Source organism: Centruroides vittatus, unplaced genomic scaffold, assembly GCF_030686945.1.
Source record: "Centruroides vittatus isolate TY-2023 unplaced genomic scaffold, ASM3068694v2 scaffold_932, whole genome shotgun sequence".
Lineage (NCBI taxonomy): Eukaryota > Metazoa > Arthropoda > Arachnida > Scorpiones > Buthidae > Centruroides > Centruroides vittatus.
This window is the reverse complement of record NW_027122721.1, coordinates 696,409-721,931: the sequence shown is the minus strand read 5'-3', so window position 1 is coordinate 721,931 and position 25,523 is coordinate 696,409. Positions and strand designations below refer to the sequence as shown.

General features: G+C 30.9%; 2 protein-coding genes across 2 annotated transcripts in view; one reads left to right on the top strand and one right to left on the bottom strand.

The window, feature by feature from the left end:
• The window catches only part of LOC136990417 (beta-hexosaminidase subunit alpha-like), a 376,498-nt gene that overhangs the window by 305,277 nt on the left and 45,698 nt on the right, over positions 1–25,523 (top strand). The window lies entirely within an intron of this gene.
• LOC136990451 (CCHC-type zinc finger nucleic acid binding protein-like) overlaps positions 1,233–25,523 on the bottom strand; it is a 50,408-nt gene continuing 26,117 nt past the window's right edge. Inside the window, exons 3-6 of the mRNA XM_067288835.1 lie at positions 19,792–19,917; positions 17,367–17,491; positions 13,294–13,451; positions 1,233–3,503 (exon numbers count right to left, since the gene is read on the bottom strand). Of these exons, the coding sequence (XP_067144936.1) occupies positions 3,392–3,503; positions 13,294–13,451; positions 17,367–17,491; positions 19,792–19,917 (521 nt within the window). The 3' untranslated portion in view covers positions 1,233–3,391. The remainder of the gene's footprint in view (positions 3,504–13,293; positions 13,452–17,366; positions 17,492–19,791; positions 19,918–25,523) is intronic.

Here is a 25,523-nt window from a genome sequence, read left to right as displayed (position 1 = left end):
GCGAGGCGGCCATGCAAGTAGAAAAAAGCGACTGATGACCCTTTCTTCAGTGAAGTGCTGGTAGCTTTTTCGCTACAACAGCGCCAAATCCTCCACTACCGGCGAATTTAGGTATTACTTTTTTCTTCGCGGAATCTCTTTCCCATGTTATCTTTAGTCACTCTCCCAAATTTGGTGACAGTCCGGCTGTTAGATTGCTCTACAGATGTCTCTGAGTACCGTCAGTTCAAAAAAAAAAAACACCCTGTATATAAGATCCAATGAAACCAGCATTGTCCGTTAATAACATTAATTAATGTAAAAGGATCTCCACATGGTAGACGATAAGTCCACATCTCTATGGTTTATACAACCAGTTGTGATGTGCGCCTTGCAGATTTCCAATCTCTCAAGATGTTTGACCGTTTGCCTATTCGTCGTCGTTTTTATAATTGCCGCTTGATCCCATTGAACGTTAACATCCTTCTCTCTTGCTTATGATGGCAGCGCAGTGTTGTCAAGGTTCTTACTGATTGTATATTTGTGCTCTTGAGCCTTTGTTTTAAATTGCGCATCGTTGCACCCACATAAACGAGCTTGAAATTGAAATGTTGGTTGTGTAAAGGCACCGAATATATACCCGTTGTTGAATTCCGATCCTCTTTCTTTTTATCGTTTCTTAAAAGTTTGAAAACAGTGGGATTACGTCGGTATACAATACGAAAATTATCAGACCTGGCAGTACATCTATGTATCTTGTTTAAAAATGGAATGTAATTAAGCACTATTCTTTTTACATTTATTCCAAACACATTTTATGTTCTATAGTTAATGTTGTATTTTTTTGTAACTGAGGAAGATCGTTAAAAGCGATTGAATACGTTATTATTTTATTAAATTTTGTTGAATTGATTAAGGTATAGTTTATTTATAAGTAATTTAATTATTAGTGTTAGTAAAGTAGTGAGTAAGTAATTAGTAGCAGTCTAGTAGTTAGCAAAGCGGCAACGCGACGACGTAGACTTTTGCGCAATTATTCAGAAAGTTAATTGAGTATTTGCGGATCCGCAGCGCTGGATCCAGCACCAAGTGCTGGATCCAGCAGGCCGAAGAATGCGCTGGATCCAGCTGGATTGCTGGATGAGGGATCCAGCAATTGCAATCCCTAGTTGTGACTCCATTGTAACTATGCAATATGCAAATTCAGAACTGTAAATGACAGCATTAAATAAATAATATGAAAACAATATGAAAACATTTTGAGAAATGATTTATTTCGTACATTTAAAACCTTATTTACAGAATAATCTGCTTTTTTCAAATTTTTAAAACAAGACAAAGTGGCTGATAAGTACATTATAACAATATATTTCAGACTACACAAATATTTTCGGGGGACATGCTTCAATTTTAAGTAACGCAACATTCATAATTAATCGATTTCTAAAATAGCTTTTGATACATCAAAACATGTAACAGTCAAATCCAACAATCCTTTGTGTATATTTCCGTAATTGATAAAGTACCTCGGTGCATTCGAAACAATACGAACGTACCATTTCCTCTAAAAAGAAATCTAGGAGTAAACATATTACTCTTGAAACAATATAAAACTATCTTTGCTCCTAATACATTGAGAATATCTATTAAAATAGAGAGAAGTGGATGGAATAACTAATGCACTGTAGTATATTTTTTCTTATGTAACAAATGTAAATATTGGTCTTATGTTAAAATACACTGAAATATGTATATATATTTATATATAATAGATTTTCAATTAATTAACATGTACAGAAGAGAACAGCAATTTGAATCAAAGTGAATTCTTTAACTTGATCTTCACTTCATAAACCATCAAATGTTTCATAAAAAAACTTTTATTATTATTATTATTATTATTAATTTTTTTTAAACGGTGAGCGAATTAATTAACCAATTTCTTTTAAAATATCGGAAGTCATAATTTACATATATACTTTTTCTTTACATTTGAGTCCAACACGTGGACAGTGATTATATGTGATGGTTATGTGTATACAAATTATGATAGTTTGGAAGCAGAACATATTTGTTATTTGTCACTGTACATGTGAACTTTCTCCAAATCACCAATTTATTTGTTTTCTTTATTTTTTGGAAAATAAATGACTTGATCAAACTGAAATAATAATATATATATATAAAAAAATATATAAATGTATATCCAAATATGATAACGGAAGACGTTCCTTTCAAAAAGCGGTTTAGAAAACAAAAATTTGTTGAAATATTCACTAAAATATGTATTCATTTTTACCATAAACTAACTGCATTTCATTAGAATTCATAAAACTAATTCAGATTATTTTTAATTTGATTTTTATAAATTGAAAATGTAAAAATATTTGTACTACTAACAACATTTAATGACTAAACAAATTATCTAGTTCACCAACAGCTATATGGCATTCTTTTAATGACTCAATTAAAACTATACTTTTGTAAAAATTTTAAATCGACATTTCTTAAGTCGCGCCTCCTTCATTCAAACTTCATTAAAATGACAACTGCCACTGTCAACAAACAATTAGAATTTCCTGTATTAACAAAATAATATACTATAATCAAATTTCTATCATTTATTATTACATTTTTTCCCATAATTCCTTTGTAAAACAAAAATTTTCTGCAGAGATTAAAATGATTGCAATTATTTTTCTCAATGGATAATAGCAAAAATATGTACAAATTTTCTCTCACAACAACTTCTAAATCAAAATTTTATGCACATCTACCTCTCCATTATTCAAAGGGCTAATAATTACTTCAGGAGAGAAAAACAAAGACAACTTCCATTCCCACAAGTGCCAACACCCGTCTTTGTACTTCAAAGGAACAATGTTACTACAAGTTCCGTCAAATGTGCAATGATATTTTTATGATTTTAAATTATAATGAAGTAGAATCTCAAATTAACCTATTTCTTACCATCACCAAGACTCCTTTCATAATCTAGACATAAATAATTAATTGAAATTCGGTATTCATTACCGTTACCAGAAATATATATCGGATTATTTTACTGTAACGAATTGGACTTTTCCATTCAGTCATTTTATATTATTTAGTTTTCGAAAACGCAGCCTGTGTATATAAACGTTTCCTTAAATAATTATTTTCTGTACATTGACGGAAATCAGTCAACAATCTCCCATCGTCCCTTTGACTGTCCCCACCACACTGGCAGGAATAACAAATTTGATTGACAACATGAAGAAACGGCTCACCGGCATCAAACACATTCGGGACTTCCTTGGCGCACAGCTGACTGCCCACAAGGAAAGGTTTCCAACCCAGGCTGTGGCACATGGACGTTCCAGTGCTTTGGTCCAACACATTCTAATAGGCTGCGACGTGGGCAGAAGGAAGATTAAGCTTTCAGTTCACATTCACGGGCAATATGACCAAATTCTCCACATTGATAGCACTTACTGCTGCGAGATGGACGACAATTACGGGCAATGTGTCCCTTTTCATTACAGCTGTAAAACAACGGTAAAAATAAGTTTAAAGTTCCTATAAATGTTCTTTAAAATAATTTTATTACTAACTAATTTTCAATTAATACTTAGTTATTAATTCTATTAAAAGATTTTTGTAAAATATAATTTATCCTTCAACATACTAAGACTCATTGAATATTATATAACACACACACCTTATTGCTGAGAATCATTTTACTGTTTTAAAACGAACATTTTCAACCTGATCAATAGGTCATCATCAGGTTATCAATTCACTGGACTGTTTACAATCGTTCCATATTCAAACGAATATGCAATAACAAATTCGAATTTAAAACAGTTTGAACATTTCATTAAAAATTCCAAATATATAAAGATATAACTAATCCATTAAATACATAAAACTGAACGAATCAAAATAAATAGAATAGAACAAAGAAAATAAAATAAAAATACAAATATAATAGCATAACATATAAAATTACATCGACTGCACGCTATGCATCAGATTCTACGAGCCACTCTTGATCATATATTTCCATGCCAACAGCATCCTTGTAATTTCATTTTAAACATTTTCCAATGAGGCTGGATTTATAAATTTCAAATTTTTCCAAACTCAATGCCAGAGTCAGTGAACGCACTAGTGTAACAATCCCGGCCTCAACTACTAACCACCTGTTTGCGCCACTCTGGACAGTGCTGTAGAATAGTGTCCCTTGCTTATGTCATACTGACGATGGCCTGTTGATCAAGTTGAAAACGTTCATTTAAAACAGTAAAATCATTCTCAGCAATAAGGTGTATGTGTTATAAAATATAATTTATCCTTCAAATTTTGCTAAAACAAATATTTTAAAAAATTAAATTTATAAAAATGCAGTTCAATTGACTCTCAATATACCAAATTTTCATTAAATTTATTTTTATCACAACAAAATGCCTGTAAATTCAATGCATTTTGTGTATCTAACTAGAAATGCTTTTGAGGATAAGTTTCATTAAATTGGATGCCAATTTTGTATGCTCTGTTGTATTTTCAAAAGAGCAAACACTGTTTTTATCTCAATTTGTTTTAAACAATTGAGTTCATTTGAAGTTATATACAAAATTACTGAACATATTAATGCTTCCAAAGCTATGGCATAAAAGTACAAAAAAACTAAGAATCTTTTGTACTTAAAGTAAGGAATTTATTCTTAAACACAAATTGAAATTGTCAATCAAATCTTATAGATAGTGTAAATTTATAAATTTTAAGATACAACATTCGAGATGTTTTTTGCATATCAAAGAAATACATTGTCAAACAAAGCAATGAATTATTGACATCAAGCAAATGCAAGAGACTTCTTTCATTAATGGTAAGAATAATTTATATTTTTATTTCTTAGGTACATACATATATAAAATATTTCAGTCTAACTATATTGTTTGTTTTGTGATAACTACAATGTCTTTAGAGTAACAACTTCTGCAACTCTAAACTTAACTCAAATTCATCTTTCTACAAGTTATCAATTCACTGTAAAGTTGATATATTACAAAATTGTAATCATTGTTAGATTCCTAATTACTTCTGATATTGCATCAGTTTCGTCTATAATGTTAGAGGCCAAATTATAAAATTTATAAAATGTGTGTGTAAAAACAGTTTTTAACAAAACAAAGCAGTGAATATACATAGTCATTCATATATTCCAAGATGTTTAAATTTTATTATTCAAATAATCTGACTGGATAAACTTTGAAAATTTTGCTAACAAAACATGATGATAAAACAAATTTCATACTAAGAGTTCACATAACATACAACACAAATAAAAACAACTGCATTAACATACAATGCTTTACACTTTTACTTGAAATTTATTACCATACAAATGAGTGCATTTTTTGGAAATTATATAGCAGACTAAGAAATAACTATCACTTTGAAGTTAACCATTGTATGCACACAGTTATTGCTATTAAATTAACATATATTTATTATTAGCTTTAATAAGCATGTTTTTTTGTTTGGCTATGATTATGATAGGGTTTCTTGAAAATGTTGTTAAATGAAAGTGCTTATAACTTGTAAAACAATTTTCCAAGAGATAATTTGCACTGTACACAGTAATTACCCATTAGCAGAATTGTGTTACATGTTTTGACTAATTCCATTTCAAAGTAACTATCTGCAAAACTATTTTTTACATAAATAACAGATTTAGATAAGTCTTCACTTCCATAATCAGCCAGCAAAGTAAGAAATGATAGTCTATTCTATAATATCCAGTATAGTGCAATTTCCAAGTAAAAAAACCTAGTTATTATAAAAAAGAAAAAAGCTTTTTTCTGCTGTAAGGATAAAACTAAAAAGCATTTATGCTATTTAAGCATGCACAGATACAAAATTTATTTAAGATCCTTTATAATTCTATACAGTGAATACCAGAATAAACCAATTTAAATTTTTATGTCTATGGATTTGATTTTGTTAACATTTAATTAAAAAATTTCTGAAACTAAACATTAGTAATATCAAATAAAATCTTAAGATGTACAATGGTAAATACTGTTCAAGTTTAGTAGGATAAACATTGGATATATAACGTTAAAAGAATTTATAAAATTAAATAGCTTTAATTATAATGTAACATCTTTTCAAATTTCAAATAACCGTTTAAGATTATCAATATTCATTATAATAAAGCAAGAAATTAAAATTTATTTTAAGATAAAATTCCATCTCACTTCGTACAAAACTAACTTCTTTTTGGATAAATTTATTCCTTGTCATCTTTTTAAATATATCAAATTTAAAAGTTTTTTAATAGTTTTCACTGCAAAGGACTGAAAAAGATCAATTTATAATTATGATCTGTAAATAAACAAATACCATTATTTGAGAAAATATGTCAACTTCGGAATTTTCATTTAAATATTTAAATTTACAAAATAAAATCTACAATATTCCAACAAATGCACTCTGTCCTATGAATAAATAAAATCTATACAAAGTCCAGATGATTTCCATTGATGTATGTATGAATAGAACATTGATGAATAATAAAAAATATTTCTTGAAAAATTTCTTCAGAAAAAACATTGTTTCCTTCTTACAAAGTTTGATCAGAGATGCTATTATTATTATTATTATTTTGCAAATGTCATGCTCAGCTGATACTGGTGCAAAGTGCTACGCTGGACTGAAGTCAAAGTATAGCTACCAAAACAAGTGTAACATTAAGCTGTGTTATTAGTATACATGTCAACATCTAGAAACTTCCTAACAATGTGATGTGTGTTCAATATTACAGCTTTCTGTAGTGCCATGTATATGTTATTATTAAGGTTTAATGTTTCTAGACTTTTGTGTACTGTATGTGGTATAACACCAGTAGAAAAGAAGACAACAGGTACAATATATACATTATTCATCCTCCACATCTGTCTTATTTCTTGAGTAAATGGAGTGTACTTGTTGATTTTTTCAGAGTGAGCATTTTTTATGTTAGAAGTGTTATTATTATAATTACTCACTTATATAACTTTTAATATTAAATATTGATTTAATAGCAAAAAAATTCAAATAAAACTTAAAATGCTTTATAAATACATGTTTTAGAATGAAAATATCATATTTAGTGGTTTCTGTCAACTTGAAGAGCAAAATAACATAACACTAAAGAAAGCATTGCAGTAAACTGAATGTGATCATTATCCACAAAAATGATATATTACAAATCATTTATAATTCACGAAGAAACAATCCTAATATCGAAAACTTAATAGCCATTTTTTCATGTTGCTTAATAGCAGTATTATCAATAAAGTTTGTTTCACAAAATGAAAGTACTTGTTTATTGGAAATGATGAAATAAAATACATATATTATGTAAAGTTTCTATTTTGTGTTAACAATACTAGAACACCATTACAAAATAAAAAAAGTTGAATTAACTTCACTTTATTCAATATAATTTATATTAAATATTCCCTATCATTAGTTGAAGACAATTTCTATGTTTCAGTTCTGTTTCTTATGACACTATTATCACATTTTACATATCATCATCATCATCTCCAATCACTACTTGACATTGAACTGTATACAGTAGAGCATCGTTTATCCGAAAGCCGATCAACTGAAATGTCGGTTAGCCGAAAGCGTTCCAGTCAAACTGTGTCGTGCTGAATCAAATGTTTTTGATACTAGATTAACTTCCAAAATATAAATTTTTTTGTTTTTATATTTTTCAATATATTTATTTTGTTTGTACAAAATAAAGAAATAATTTTTAATGATACAATAGCCACGATTATTATTTTAAAAAATTTACGTTAGGCTTAACATCGACAAAAATTCAACGAGTAGCGACACGCAACGGAGAAAAATTTCAACATGGGGATAGGTTAATGTATTTTTTCATACATAATTGGTTATCTGAAAAATAACCCCAGTCCCCAATTGATTCGAATAAACAACGCTCTACTGTACTTAAATACAGGAGCCCCCTACTTATGAATGTTCGACTTATGAACAATTTGATATGTGTAAAATTTAAATTTTACATGGATTCTGAAGAAATTCTCTTGTCAGTCATGGGGTAATGTCAGTCAGTAACAAACAATAAATTTTTAATAAATAATTAATGTAAAGTTATTTCTATTGCTTATCATTGTTTTTAGTTTTCTCATGAATTTTGACATTCCATTGCTGCTCATGAGGTGGGATCAGAGTTGGTACCATTGGAGTAACAGTATTTTTTCCTATTGTTTGCAATTTTTATGAAGTTATACAATTAGTGCTTGAAAAGTGCATCCAAAATATATTCGTAAATCTAACAGCATAAACAAATGCAAGAAGTGTGACTGAACCATGAAAACTAAACTTGACATTATAAAACTAAATGTGTCAGATAAAAAAAAAAGAAAAACTGCATTTGAAACAATCATTACTAACTGATACATGAGTGTAATGTATTCTATTAAGTATACTGAAGGATCAAACACTAACAATATATGGTTATTCTGTGCACAAATGTACTTTTTAGATTAATTTTCAACTTACAAACATTTTGATTTACAGTAAAAACCTTGGGAACCTAACCTGTTTATAAGAAGGAAGCATTGTATACATTTTAGCAAAAAAGCAAGTTGATTGACTCTATTATTATTTTAAATTTTAATCAATTTTTTCAATTTTAAATAATTCAAAACCTGTATTTAAATATCAGTAATGTATTATTCTTTATTCAGATTAATAGTGAAAAAAAGTGAGAAAACAAACTAGTAAGTGAAACTTCATATTTATATTAATACCTCTGAAATTAAAACATACATTTATCAAAAAAAATAAATAAATAAATAAAAATTAAATCTACCAAATATTTTATTGCTTCTGTAAAATGATACTTGTATGGCTCCATAATACTTATTATGGCATACTAAAAATTCTTAATAATAATAAATAAAAAATCATTCTCAATTTCATTTCAGAATGCCCCTCTTTATTGTACTTTTACTCTGAATACACTCTCTCTCTTCTTATTTAAGATCAATTTCCCTTAATATGATATATTACTTTTCAATTTCACAGAATCTACAAATCTTGGCATTTTTATACAACTAGACAATGACAGAAGCATCTACGACTTCACTCTCTCTATAGAATATAATCATTAAACTTGTTAAATATTATAGCTAAGTAAACAGCAATCTTCTAACTAAACCAGTCACCATATGGAAAAATAAATTTATTTCCTTAACGAAATATATATATATTGATTAATAATATAAGCAAAACAAAACCAAATATTACTGAAATATAAAATTAAAGGAGAAAACTAGCATGATGATTTAAAGCCACTAGATATGTTAAACCAGTGTTCCGCAAAGTGTGTGCCGTGGTCAATAGTTGGTGTGCCGCAGAAAAATGTCAAGTTATGTGAAGATAATGCACCTACACATAGCTGAGAGTTACGCGAGCAAAGCGTTTCGTTGCGCAAGGAGCGGGACAGCCCACCCGCGCGCCACATGCATGCGCGTGTCAATGTGATATTGTAATGCTGCACCCAGCTTAGTCATTGTTGTCACGCGCTTTTGTAAACTGAAACAAATCGCTTTTCGCCAGTAACTAGCCGCTAGTTTGTGATTGTGTCGTCGCATACGTAATTGACTTTTTTTTTATTACAAATAAATAGACCTTAATACATGTATGTGTATATAATGGATAAATTCCTTAAACGTACTGCAAGTTCGTAAAGTGAAACTAATGATTCCCAAGAAGCAGTCAACGAAGAAAAAACCTAAGCTTGTTAATCGAAAATATGATGAGAGCTATATACGTTATGGCTTTATATATTGCGGAGACGAATCATGCCCAATCCCAAAATGTCTAGTTTGTGGAGAAAGTTTGAGTAATAATTCAATGGTGCCCAGTAAACTTTTACGACATTTAACTACTAAACACCCATCGGTGGCTTAAAAAGACAAAGCCTTTTTTCAACGTTTGAAAGACCAGTCTAAGAAACAGGTAACTCTCATGAGTTCGTCTTTCAAAACATCAGACAAAGCGCAGAAAGCAAGCTACGTGATCGCTAATATGCTTGTTAAATCCAAGAAGCCCCATTCTCTCGCTGAAACTTTAATTTTACCTGTTTGCAAAGAAGTTGTCAAGATTATGATTAGCCAAGAAGCCGCTAAGGAAATCGAAAAAATACCTGCGTCAGCAGATACGATCTCACGTCGAATTAATGATATATCTAGCGACATTCAATCAACGTTAATTGAAAAATTAAGGCTTAGTGGAATTTTTGCGCTACAAGTCGACGAAGCTATTGATATCAGTGGTCACGCGCATCTCATATCAAATGTGAGGTACACTGACGAATATGAAATAAAAGAGGACTTTTTATTTTGTCTGCCACTACCTAGTTATACCACTGCAGAAGAAATATTCAAAGTAACAGACCAGTACTTCAGTGAGCATAATTTGGAATGGCACAACTGCATAAGCATTTGCATGGACGGAGCAGCAGCTATGACGGGAAAAATTAGGGGATTTATAACCAGGGCTTCTGAAAAAAACCATAATATTAAAAATGTACATTGCTTTTTACACAGGGAAGCACTGATGGCAAAGTCTCTGCCTGATGAATTGTTGTCTGTCCTACAAGATGTCGTCAAAATTGTCAATTACATCAAGTTGCGACCGCTGAACTCTCGTCTGTTTAATGCAGTGTGTCAGGAAATGGGAGCAGATCATCAGTCACTTCTGTTTCATACAGAAGTACGATGGCTTTCTCGCGGAAAAGTGCTTTCTTGAATTTACGAGCTAAAAAATGAGACCCGACGTTTTCAGAGGCCCAGGGTTCAGATTTTGCTTTTCTGTTTAAAAGAGAAGAATGGGTAGCAAAACTTGCATATCTGGCGGATATATTTGCCAATTTAAATGAGCTCAACAAAAAACTGCAAGGCAGGAATTCTAATATTTTAACGTTATCGGACAAGATTGAAAGCTTTTGCGCTAAGTTGGTGTTATGGATCAGCCACGCTACCAATGGTAGTAATGAAATGTTCCCGAATGTCATGGCTGCCGATTCAGAAAAAAAGTGCAGGATTTGATAGTGAAACCCTTGGAGCTATTAAGAAAAAAAATGAACTCTTATTTTCCTAAGTGTGACCTGCAACTTATGGACTAGGTACGAAATCCATTCTCAGATAGCATTTCCATTGGATACCTAACGATAAACGAGCAGGAAGAATTCATGGAGCTAAAAACTGATCGGACATTAAAACTAAAATTTTCCGAAACAGAGCTAGCACATTTTTGGCTGCATATAAAAAATGAGTATCCACTGCTTTCAAAGTGTGCTATTGCAATTCTCTTACCATTTGCCACGATATACTTATGCGAATTGGGGTTTTCAACTCTCACTACGATTAAATCAAGAAAAAGAGAACACCTAAGGACGATCGACCAAGAGATGAGAGCAGCCTTATCAATGACTGTTCCAAATTTTGATCGCCTGTGCTCAGTTAAGCAGGCTCACATTTCTCATTAAACATTGTACTGATTTTTATAATAAATATATATTAAATAAACATTGGTTTTTTTCTTTGGTGTACCTCTAAAATTTCTTGATTTGGTAGGTGTATCTTGAACACAAAAAGTTTGCGGAACACTGTGTTAAACAACCATTAAGGAATGTATATTTTGTGTAAACACCAATGCAATTTATTGAAAAATATCTTATTTGATGTGTTCCAAAAATAAATAAAATACAGGAAATCCTTGTTAGTTCAAAATTGAAGGAAAGAAATAATCGAAACTTCAAATTTCGAATTATCCGAGATTTACATATTTCTGTACAATATGACAAATGCCATGTAACTGATGTAACTTATTAAGCAAATGGAATAAGGCTATTGTATACAGAATGCTATTTTTGTTAATAATAATAATATAAATAAACTGCAGATAAACAGGACAAGTCAGATAAACCTCACAAGTTGCCAGATAGGTTTCATAAAAAGTAAAGCAGAATTCCTCAAAATATATTAATTATTTTTGAAGTGGCCCAAAAAGTAAGTCACCTAAATGTAGCAATATCTCAATCTGCTACTTAATTTGGTTTATTTGATTACAACAATTCAACACATGGACGATCTGCCATGGGGGGAGATGCTTTCCAGGAAGTCTTTTAACTTGTCACATAGTCTTCCTGAAATATTGTGACCTTGACCAGTGGATCCAACATATTCCATTTCTGCATCGGAACATTTTTTACACTAGATGTCGCTAGTCGTTATAATTTTTATATTAAAACTAACTTCCGAAATATAATTATTTTTGTTTTTACATTTTTTAATAATGTCTATTTTGTTTGTGCAAAATAAAAAAATAAGTTTGGACAACACAATAGCCACGATTATTTTTTTCTAAAATGTGTAATTTTCATTAGGATTAACATCGACAAAAATTCAATTTGAAGTGACACACATCAGAGAAAAAATTCCAACATGAAATAGGTTAAGGGAAATTGACCCCTAAGCTGTTACTAAAGTGAAGAAAACTGGAAAACTCCAAATGGCCAGCCTGTTGGTAGGGCACAAACACATGACCAACTACCAGTGTTAGTGGTTTTATATACTCAACCACTGGGGGACACAATCTGCTACTTGTAGCCCAATCTTACAATCCAAAACCTAGCCATATTTTATGAGATAAGAGAAAAAAGGGTAGTCCATGAGTAAGATGATGCCTGAAAATGTGTCACTGTAAAAGCAAAGCCATATTGACCAGATTAGAGTTGTTCTTGATCTATTGTTCTCTTACAGTATGGAGGCACTTCAATCTAAACAAATGAATTAACACACACACACCAGAGTTCGGACAGACTTTTCACTTCAAATTTCAAAGTAGCTATATTTCAAACTAACCAAATTCCTTAACATGTAAATCTATATATTTCTGGCAGGGACAAATAGTACAGTTACAAATGGGATTTTGAACTATCTGAGTTCAAATTAACGAGGATTTACTGTAATACAGCTTTAAAAATTGCTTATTAATGTAAAGGTTTCTGAAATGAGAATTCCTGGAACAAAACTCTCCAGAAATTTCAAATTTTTCTTGTCTCAATTCGTAGAAAAACACTAAGATTTGAAACTTTCATAAAGTTAAATTTACAAATTTAAAACAAAAAAGTATCAAATTTCCAATTTCAAAAATATAAGTATAGCATCATAAACAATGACAACTTTTATCATGAACTGATGCAACTATAAAGGCATTAGTAATTGAGAATTAACTTACCGATAACAGACCGTATCATCAGCTTCAGCAGTATTTCCAGCTTGTGGGCAATCACGACTGATATGACCACATCCACCACATGTGTAACATTTGCGCTCATCTTTATCTCCATCAGGACAATCACGAGATATGTGGCCAATTTTTCCACAAACATAACACTGAAACAAAATTTTAAAGTACACACACATTACAAGTTTTTTTATTAAAGCACAACAATTATTTCCAATTATGTAAACTACTGGTTATGAAATATTTTACTACGCATTCAAAAGCTTAAAATAATTATGAGGGTCATCCCAGAAGTATATATGGCAGTAGTTTGAAAAAAATTACTATGGTCGAAAGTAGTACCAACCTTATAAAGCTTAAGTTTGAAGTTTGAAAATGCTACATTGTTTAGTATTTGTTTGACAGCCATCAATAGTAAATGATCTCAGTGAATTTGGAAAACATGAAATAAATTGGTCATTGCTATGTGATACAATACTTTCATTTCTTAGTCCAACTAATATCAAAGCTGAGCTACATTCTACTCTGGGGGAGTCTGCTCCCTCATTTACAACAATAAAATATTGGATGGCAGAGTTTAAACAAGGCCATATGAGCTGCCAAGACAAACATTGCAGTGGTCAACCAAATGAAGTGACCACGCCAGAAATGGTAAAGAAAATCCACAAAATGGTATTGGATGAATGTTGATTCAAAGTGTGAGAGCTAGCAGACATGGTAAGCATTTCAAAAAGTGCTGTACGTACATCGCATTTTGACTGAAAATTTGGACATGAGAAAGCTGGGCGCAAGATGGGTGCCGTGTTTGTTCACAATGGAACTGCGCTGTGAGGATGTTTTAATCAAGTGTTTAGTGATGTTTCTCAGCAATAAAGCAGAGTTTTTGTGTCTTTTCATAACCATAAATGAAATATGGGTCCATCACTTCACGCTGAGACATAAAAACAATTGAAACAATGGACTGAAAGGGGAAAATTGGCTCTGAAGAAGGTGACAACAGTTCCATCTGCTGTCAAGGTCATGACGTCAGTTTTTTGGGATGCACAATGGGATAATTTTCATTGATTATCTTCAAAAAAAAAAAAAAAAACAATCAACAGTGAGTATTATGCAAACTTACTGCAGTGCTTGAGTGATGAAATCAAGAAAAAACAGCTGCATTTAGCAAAAAAATAAAGTGTTGTTTCATCAAGACAATGCACCAGTTCATACAACCATTATTGTGGTTGCCAAAATCATTGAGTTAAGGTTCAAACTGCTTCCTCATGCACCCTATTCACCAGATTTAGCCCCCTCAGATTATTTTCTCTTTCCAAACTTAAAAAAAAAATGGCTCAGTGGTAAAAGATTTGCCAACAATAAAGTGGAGTCTGTGATTGATAGCTATTTTGAGAAGCTCAACGGTTCTTACTATAAACAGGGTATCGAAGCTATTGAACATTGCTGGGAAAAGTGTATCAAGCTAAAAGGAGTCTATGTTGAGAAATAAAGTTATGTTTTCTCAAATTTTGTGTCTCTTCTTTGTTAGGTTGGATACTTCTGGGACTACCCCATACAATGATGACCATAATTTATCAAAAATATTATAACTATATATAACAACATCCCAAAGCTCGATGTATTGATACTAATCCAAACTCTCACTGTAATTAATCAGGCTATTATGATGCTGTAATTAATAATTAAAATTATTAATTTAGATAAGAGATTGTGCCTAACATCTACCTTTAGTACCTAATTACTTAGTTTATAATTATTAATTACAGCATAATAATAGCCAGATTAATTATGGAGAGAGTTTGGATTAATATTATAACTTGGATATTGTTCTATATTTCTCAAAACAAGCATAATAGAATTGTTTTATATACAGGGTGGGCCAACGAAAACAAAACGGAAGAGTGTTCATGTTTGTCCAAGCAAATCGCTTGGACAGGTCGATTTTATTCTCGAGGGGACATCTTTTGCAATAAAGTTTTTGCGTTTCTGAATACAACAGACAACAAAAAATTTTAAAAACTCATTTATTTTGTATTAACTAAACAAACATTTATTTTGAAAAAAATGTTTGTTTAGTTAATATTCATATTCGCAAAAACTTTATTACATAAGATGTCCCCTTGAGAATAAAATGGACCTGTCCAAGTGATTTGCTTGGACGAACACAAACACTCTGCCGTTTTGTTTTCGTTGGTCCACCCTGTATATAGAACAAATATTTGACTATAAAAAATAAACATTCTGAAGAAGAGCAATACATTTTGCTTATAGGGTTTACTTAAATATTTATTATTCTCATTAGTTAGAAGATATGACTAGATGAATTTCTTTCATTAATTACAATATCTATAATTATAACAAAACTCAACTATTTTTTTCTTTTTCTCTGACTAACTAGCAAAGTATATGCTTATTATTTATTAAAAATGTGTTTTTTTTTCATGTTAATATACTTCAATCAAGATATTTAATCAGGAAAAAGTTAAACTATTTTTGAATTCTACTTCCAAAAAATAGAACAAGAATACATAAAAGAAGAGAAAAAAGCAGAACTAATTCCTGTTATGATAACCTATATGTTACATAACTGGTTATTTCCTATGATATTTATATACAAAATTTTTATAATCTTTATTCAAATGATTCAAGGAATTGTTTTGGTTCCAAATAAGTTCTAAATAAGAAATTACAATTAAATAAGAAAAGATAATAAAAAAAAAGCACAAATACATATATTTAAAAAACTTTACTTAATCTCTCACTTTTTTGAATCCCTCCTTTATTCAAAAGCATTGTTAATCCTGGTGAACACCCTATGTAATATAATGTATTCTTCTACTTCTAAAATCAAACAAAATTTCATGTATCTCAATGTTCTCTCTCCTTAAAATCAAGACCAGCATTTTAAGCTCCACAAATCCTTTTGGTACACTGCCCAGTAAAGCAGCTTTAATACAACTATATTAAAGCCACTTTACCAGCAACAAACACTTTGTTATTGAGCAGAGTTCCCAGTTTAGTAAAAACCCATCAGATTTAGTGGAAATATCAAAATATCAAAATATTTAAATCATTATTACAGTTTCATGTATCATTCTAATAATTATTCAAATAAATATCATGGAGTTAAATATATCATAAAATTACATCTCTTATTCTACTGCCTTCTACTTTGCATCCGAATAAAAATTTTTCATACATGATAATCTGAAAATACATAAACTTCCATCTTGTAATAAATTTAATAATTATACATAAAATTAGTTTTAATTTAATTTAGAATATTCTGGAAGTAAAGAATTGGCTGAAAGTGAGACTCAAACCTACAACTCCTGCTTACTGTGCTGTTATGTTGACAGTTATGCTACCCAGACTGTCATCTGATTTTTGCTTAGAGAGAGTCATTAATTTAGATATCAGTGAAGATTGAATAGAGGTCTGAATAGCATAACTGGCAAAATATTCACACAGTAAGTGGGAGTTGAGGGTTCAAGTCCCACATCAGACAGATTCTTTTCTTCCAGAGTATTCTATTTTAAATTTATGAGATGGCAGCCTAACTTCCTATCTAAAGCCAAATTACTTTGTTTTTGATTATTCAATAGGATTAAATAGTCCTATAAAAATCCAACAGATCATTTGATAAAAAATTTTTCTTCTATTTTTCATACCTCCATACATAAAATTAACTCAAACTGATCATTTTTTATCTATTCAAATTCAAGATTTAGAGGTTTTACTGTATATCAAGATATGTTAAATAAAAATAAATAGTTTCATTTTTTTATTCTTATTTAAGTAACAAACAAAAATTCATTATAAAATAGTTAAAAAACAATTTTTTAAACTAGTTTTATTGTGTTTTTCAAAGCTTGAGAAAAACTAAATAAATTCATCACTTCCTAAAAAATTTAAACCCCCCTATTTTTGAAAGTGATAATTTTTGTAAAATTATATTTTAAATCTTATCTACTCAGTCCGTTTTTGTTTATTATTATAAAATCTCAAAATACATATTTATGCAGTACACAACAAAATGCCATTATTAATACATTATATCTTACCTTTCGATCATCCTGTTCACATTCTCTTGAGATGTGGCCTTGCTTTTTACAAACATAACAAGTTTTTTCTTGTTCCCTACAATCTCTAGCAATGTGTCCAGTTTTTCCACAATTATAGCAAGACACTAAAACATTTATATAAATATGATTTTTAACAAGCTGAAAATAATGTTAGAAAATTTCAAAGAAAATTTTTAAGCAATTATAAAATATTGTTTCCTTACTGTTTTTAATATCAAAATAAAAATTTAATATTTAGAGTTATTAATTACCAATTTATCAATGCATTTCAATAACAATTATTTATTTCATTTAGATTTGAAAGCTATCATTTTCAAGCTACACTTTTGGTTGTAATAACAACAGTGTAATAAAATACAGAATCTTACCTAAAAATGACAATATGTTACAAAATAGTAAGATTAAAATAAATATATTTCATAAATGAAAAATAACTGACATAATTAAAATTTAAGAACTCAAAACACAGTGAATCTAAAAAAAGTTTCCAAGCAAAACTGATAACAAAAATAAAGTTCATCTTTTGTGAATTTTCTCTGTTAAATCTTTGTTAACAAATTAAGGAAAACAACCAATAATAGTTTTTATATTTCGTAATTAGTTAAACAAAATCTACAAAAAATAAAAACTGGATAAAGGTCATTTATTTAGTTTACCATCCATTTTCAGGAATTCTTCTTTTTATATTTTCCATAATAAATCAAAGACAATGTTCAAAAACATAAAATCTTTGCTATTGTGACCAATATTGCAATACTAAAAGCATAGAATATCTTATTTTTAATAAAAACAGGTAAAACGACAAGACCATTTTGGGACGAGACTATTGTCTCAAAGACTCAGAGCTCAACATGCACACAGTTTTCTAAAGAAAAGAGAAAAATGAGCACTAACCAATGAGGAAAAGCTGACATCAGTACTTGGGGTCCAGGTGCAGATTATGGCAAGATTCATTGCCGCTGTGGTTACAATGGGTCACAGTGTCGTGGGCCTGTTCTTGGCTATGGTAAGTGGAATATTTGTACCTGAATTGTTCCAATGTTGCCTCGTCATTTCACAGGATGGCACGAGAGCAAGAGAATACAAGTGTTTTTCAAAATTCGATTTTGCAACGTTTGCATTTCGAAATTCCCAATGAGCATCATGCGCAAATCTCGTACTAGCACCTGTTTGTAGAAACAGTGTTACCATTTTGTATTTTATTTTGACTTAGTTCTCAGTCCCCTGACTACCTACAAGTCTGGAATTTTTGTGCGCATGATTTGGGCACCAAATACTCTGTGCCAAATTACAACTCCTGACATGTACTTCTTCATATCTCTAAGGTGTCCAGCCATTGACAGCAGCGACATTTTATAGACAAGACAGTTTCGTCAAAAATAAAATGCATTAAACAATACCAGTTTTATAAAAACTGCAATTTTATAACATACTGCATTTTATGGCAAATAAGAACAACTTTTGTAAAATCCCCATATCTTGTATGTGAAGTTGCAATCTCCCATAGGCTAATGATTTCTCTAAACAGTCTTTAATAGGTTATAGCTAACTTCTACTTAGTAACATTATTCAAGAGTCAGGCTGTTTTGTTACATCGTATTATCTTAAAAACATATTTATTTAATTAAATATATTTTTAAAACCAGAATACAGCAAAAACATTTAGGACCAACTACCAAAGGCATGGGATAACTTAAATACACTAAATACTTTTTCCTAAATATTCCAAACTGAAATGGAAGCATGTCTCATATGCTGTAAAATGTGGTAATTACAGCAGTATACATGCATATCAGACACACAAGACCTTACAATCTACTTGTTTTTTGTAAATCTAAAATATCTAATTTGGTGAAAATACTTCATTTGGCAACTTGAACACAAACTATATGGTGTATTTTCTCGACTTGCCATGTGTCCGAGAAAATACACCATATAGTTTGTGTTCAAGTTGCAGAATAAGCACCAGCACGGTTTCATAAATACTACAATAAGAAAATACTTCATATTAAAATCATTGAATTTATTTGCTAGGCAGATAATTGATACTATTGTTTTCTTCATTTCTGCTTTAACTTTGTTTGAATATCTTATGTATTTTCTTAAATATACAAGAACAAGTACTATTTACAAATTCATCTTCATAAATCAAAACTTCTCCACTGATTGGAACAATCTGACATGTAACTTTCAAACCCAAAAGATGCATTGATCTCATTTGAAACAGAAATATCACCAATAATTCAAAGTCAAAAATTATAAAATTTTGTTACTAGGAAGAGCACCACAAAAATATTAATTTTCCTCATTTATAATGAATTAATAAGCTAGGTTAATTGCTTAAATTAATATAAACATTAAAATAATATATTTTACTTAAATTAAATACAACAAACATATTTACTTTCATCAGGTCCGTTTTGACAATCTTTAGCAATATGGCCTGTTCCATTACATCTGTAACAACGATCTTCAGGTTCCTTGCAATCTCTTGCAAAATGACCAATTCTGTTACACTTATAGCATTTTTCTACAAAAGAAAAAAAATAAATAAATAAATAAATAAATATATATATATATATATATAAACCATTTACGTAAATGTCATCTTTCATCTAAGATTATTACAGTTTTGGCATTCTTGTTAAAAAATAAAATAAAAATTTTTTATTTAAACTATTTGCCAGACATTTTAGAACTCCAATTATAAAAAAAAAGAATCAGTTTTATAGTTGAAACTAATCAAAGTTAATGAAAAATTTGAAAATAATTCATTCTAATTTTTCATCATCTATTGAGTCATATGCAAGACTGAAGTAAGGCTAAGCGCTGATTTGCAATTTTTAACCATTCAACTGATTAATCAGCTGATCGTCATTACGTGCTCACTACTGCAGCTCACTATTGCAATCAAAAAGTCAACTGACCATGACATTGCACATATATGGAACTGAACTATCACATGTTTTAACTCACTCTCATTGTGGATTGGAAAGAAGTGGTTTGTGTGTGCATGCTAGAAATTAAAAGAAAAAAATAAAACAAGGAAAAAAAATTTCCAAAAAAATACATAAACATCATGTACATTATTAAATAATAAAAGCTCTCCAACATCAGTTCATAGAAATATACTGTATTAATTTGCAAACCATAACTTATAAATAAACATATATAAAGATCCCAAATAATCTATTAATACTAATCAAAACAATTGTCATAATTAATTGGGCTATTTTCTGCTACTATTAATAATTAGATATTAAGTAATTTGATATTAGAGGTAGACATCAGGCACCATCTCTTATCAAAATTAATAATTATAATAATTTAATATTTATTAAATCATTTTTAGTCTGGAAGAAAAGAATCAACTTGAATCTGCAACTCCCACTTACCATGCACCTACACTGTCAATTATGCCACCCAGACTGCCTAAAAATTCTTCACTTCCAGATATACAGGGTGCGTGAAAAGTTCTGTCAATTTTATTTTTGTGTGTTTTTGGCATTTGTCATTGCATTTTTTGTTATTTTTTATGATTTTATTGGATTGTACGTGCAATTTTGATCAAGAAAGTGCTCTCATCATTTTCTTATTTTTAATTGTGCTAACGTTATGTCTTGTGAAAATGAACGTATCATCGTTGTTGAGTTGCACAAGTTGGGAATGAAAACAGCTGACATTGTTCGCGCGACTGGTTTCCAACAGAGGACTGTCTATGGGATCGTGAAACATTTCAAGGAGATTGGAGGGACTGTGGACTGTCCTCGGAGCGATTGTCCAACCACCGCGACCACTCCGGAGAACATCAACAAGGTGGGATGCTGGATTCGTCGCAATCCGGAGGTGTCCATGCGCAAAACAGCCAAGGAGCTCCAAATCAGCGAAGAGCGAGTCCGTAATATCATCAAGAGGAAGCTGGGATTTCGCAGCTACAAGATTGCCCGCGTCCACTTCTTAAATGAAGCGACAAAGGCGAAGAGGCTCGAGAAAGCTCGCCGAATGTGTTGGCTGGTCGCTTGAACAAGGTGCTCTTCACCGACAAGAAGATTTTCACCCTTGAGCCATTTCAAAACCGCCAAAACCATTGACAGCTGCTCAAGAAGGGTCAACAGAAGACTGCCACTGCAAAAACCATTGGTCGCAGCCATTTTCTGGCCTCAATCATGATGTGGGCCGGCATCTGCGCCACTGGGAAGACACCGCTGGTCTTCATCAAGCGGAATGTCAAAATCAACACTGCCATCTATCAGCAACGGGTCCTACGCAATGTATTGGAGCCATGAGCATCGCAGCACTTCAGCCCAGAAGGATTCACGCTTCAACAAGACTGGGCACCGGCGCATTCGGCCCAATCAACAATTACCATCTGTGAAGAGCTGTTTCCGGGATTTGGGGCAAAGATGTTTTGCCGCCTAACTCGCTAGATCTTAACCCGTTGGACTACTTGGTGTGGTCGATCCTGGAGCAAAAAATCTTGAGAACACGATACGCCACCGTGGACCAGCTGAAAGAAGCGTGGACGCGTGCCTGGGATGAAATTTCAGTGGAAGAATGCATGACCATCATTGGAACTTTTCGCAAGCGACTATGTAAATGTATTGATGCCCAAGGAGGCAATTTTGAGCATTTGTTGTAAATTTTTTTGCTGATTGTTATTGTTATTCGTTAAATAAAACTTATTGTTCGTTTAGTTTTGTGAATTTATTTATTTGTACAGTATTTTTATACTGTTGAAGTATTTCAAAAAAATTGACAGAACTTTTCACACACCCTGTATTTAAAACATAACGACAATCATTTGGATTAGTATTACTACATCAGGATTTGGACTGTTTATATATATACTCCATGTCAGGGTAAAGTAATAACCCGCTGAGTGCCATAGTGAATGAGTATATAGACTGTGGATGTAGGATCGTCCCTAGTCAGCAAACTGTTATATTATAATTTAGATGTATCTGGAAACAAAGAATTGCTCAGAGGTCAGGTAGCATAACTGGCAGTGCAGCACACCCCAAGTAAACGGAGTATAGGTTCAAATCCCACTCTGGGCAGATTCTTTTCTTCTAAAACTGTTCTACAATTATTTAATAAATATTAAATTATTACAGGCAGTCCTCTACTTACAAACTTAATCTGTTCGTAGTAGTCGTTCGTAACTTGAAAAGACGATGTTTGGTGCAAAATCTCAAATATAATGTTGTTTTTACAATTATGTAATGTTTAGGCTACTTGAATAATGTTGAATTAAGATTGTTAAAGGGAAGTATAAATTCAAATCAATCACATGTACATTATTTATTAAAATTACTCATTTAAAACAACTACAAATGTACATATGTATGTACTGTAAATGTTTTTAACACAAAACTTCAAAAATAAACTTGACTGTACATAAAAAATAACCAACTGCATTTTAATAGTAAACAAATGACACCACACACGATTGACACACGACTACAGTCCAAACTCAACTAAGAGCCTCTCACCTATCTCTCACGCTTAGAGTACTGTACCTAGATATCAGAGTAGCAACACACGAGTCATCACCGCCATGTTCTGTCGATCGACTGTCATCACATGGTCTATCGGTTTGCATTAAGAAATAATAATTTTTTTTAGTTTAATAAGGCATTTTTACGAATAAAATGCTTTATTAAACTAAAAAAAAATCGTTATTTCGTAATGTAAACTTGTGTGACTGTTTAGTTAGAAGTGAACACAAAGATGTTTAAATACACAGTTCACATTGTAGTTGTGCAATGGTCCATTTTGAGCTGTGATACAAACTAAATAACTGCTGCATGTGAATGCAGTCACATAGGCACAGAAGAAGTACAGTACATGTTACTCATGCAACTAAACAGTCAGTCAACTAAAAATTGTACATCAGCACCTAGTCTGAAGCTTAGTTCACACTGAACGAATAGTGAAAGCGAATGCAAAAAACAATTTTTATTTGCTTAGTGAAATTGAACCATACAACCAAAACGCAAAAAGCAATTGCAAACTTTAAGGAGCTAATCATTTGCAAGCAACAGAAAACGTCATCTTGAAAAACAAAATGGCTGCTTCTGATAGTTCGTCATTAACCATGTTTGTTTATTTATTGAAAAAGAAAGTTACGTCAAAAAGAAAATGATGCTAGGTGAGAGAAATTTTAAAAATCCATAATTACAACATTTATTCTATTGTATGAGAAAGTTTCTGTAGCCATCTTGAAAAGAACCACTTGACAACTAGCGGGAATACGATTGGCGGTGAAATTTTTTCGCTAGTGAAAAAGCTTGATGGTTCTGAACTTCAAATCAATTCGCAAAATGGTAAAATTCGCTGGAAATGACGTCATGTCTGACATGTTATTTGCTTTCGCCAGAGAACTGCACTTGGTGTGAACTAAGCTTAAGGGTCAAACAAATTTTGGGTGAAGTGAGAATGTAAAAATGTGTCAACTACAACTCCAACCTTTATGTAAAGTTAAAATCTATATTTAAGCATAAACCTTTGTTTTAATTCTAATAAATAGCCTTATGATTCATGTGAGTAAAATGTCTTACAGTACACCAGATGCCATTTCAGTAAGTTTACAATTATTAATACAGTCAAACCTGTTTTTATGCGCTCTTTTTATGTGCGATTTTTATTTGTGCGATTTTTTAATGCGAATTTTTAATTTATGCGGGTTTTTTTGTGCGATTTTTTATTTGTGCGGTATAGTTGGCAACTAGTTTTGTGCGATTCGTCATGTCTTCACGTTGACTTATTATAGCTAAATAAACTTATTATAGCATAAATGCACTTATTATAGTAATATTATTGCATGAATATGCAAAAAATGAAAAAATTTACTTTTTAAGTCAACAAAACACCACCTGGACAAAAATATGTAAAACAGACGATAGACCAGACGATGCAGTCAAGTGCTGACATCTGTTGTCAATAAATTCTATTTCGTACGGTTTTGAGTTATTTTCTATGTGAAACTTTTTTTATGCGGTCCCTGTTGACTGCATAAAAAAAATATTTTTTAATTGTGTTGCGAAAACTATTTTTTACAGCCATTCGTGAAGTTTCGTGAGATTTTTTTTAATGCGTCTTTTTTAATGCGGTCCCTATCCCCCGCATAAAAACAGGTTTGACTGTATATGTTGAGCTTTTATGAAGTTGGAGTAAAGATTTAAAAATTGAAAAATCACAGTCAGTCAGAAGTTTCGTGTACAAACACAGTCTTGCAACTATGTATGTTCAAAGTAGGACTTAATCTGAGAACTCAAATTATAACCTTTCATAAATCAGAATTAAAAAAAAAACACTAATAACTAAAAGCAAATTTTTTCAGTCCTTTTAAAGAAGATAGCATTTTAAAAGGGCTGAAAACATAGACGACTGTAAACCAAGCTGTTTAATGTCAGACCAGTTTATTATATCAATTTATGAAAGATTATAGTTTGAGTTCCTATTAGTACTTGATCAGTTTTTCATTGAACAAGCTTAATTTAAAGGCCTTGTTAGTCACAAGTCAAAAGAGATCATTAAATATCTATAAATCTATATAATTTGAATCTGCATAAGTAAAAGCTTTACTGTATATACAAAATGCCTAGTTTTCATATTAATCCATACTATATACAATAATTCTATATATATAATTCTTCTGTGCCTTGTTGAATTCTATGCAATAGAAATAACCCTGAAACATGTTACTTTACATTTACAGAATAATATTACAGCAAAACACTATTCCATGCTATTGAATATGTATTTATCAAAACTGTTAAAAATTCTGATATCAAAGTATGTTGTAAGTTTAAAGTTATTTCGGTTTAAAATTTTTCTTGGTATGCATTACTAAACTTTGTCCTCAACAACTGTATTAAAATAATTTATTTATATTGCAAATTAAATTCCAACCCTAGATTGTGCCCAATGAAAAGAGCAGCAGCAGCAGCACTCAAAAAAATGTTTACTTCTCTGAAATCAGAGAGAAATTTTGGATCATCATAAAGCAATAAAAAATAGCTTAAATTTTAATTAAGCAATAATTGACTAAAAAATGAAGAGATTAGAATTTTGTTAAAAATCAGAATTTCTTCCTGTTCTGTAGGATTTTCCATTTCCACAAATTTGAAAGAT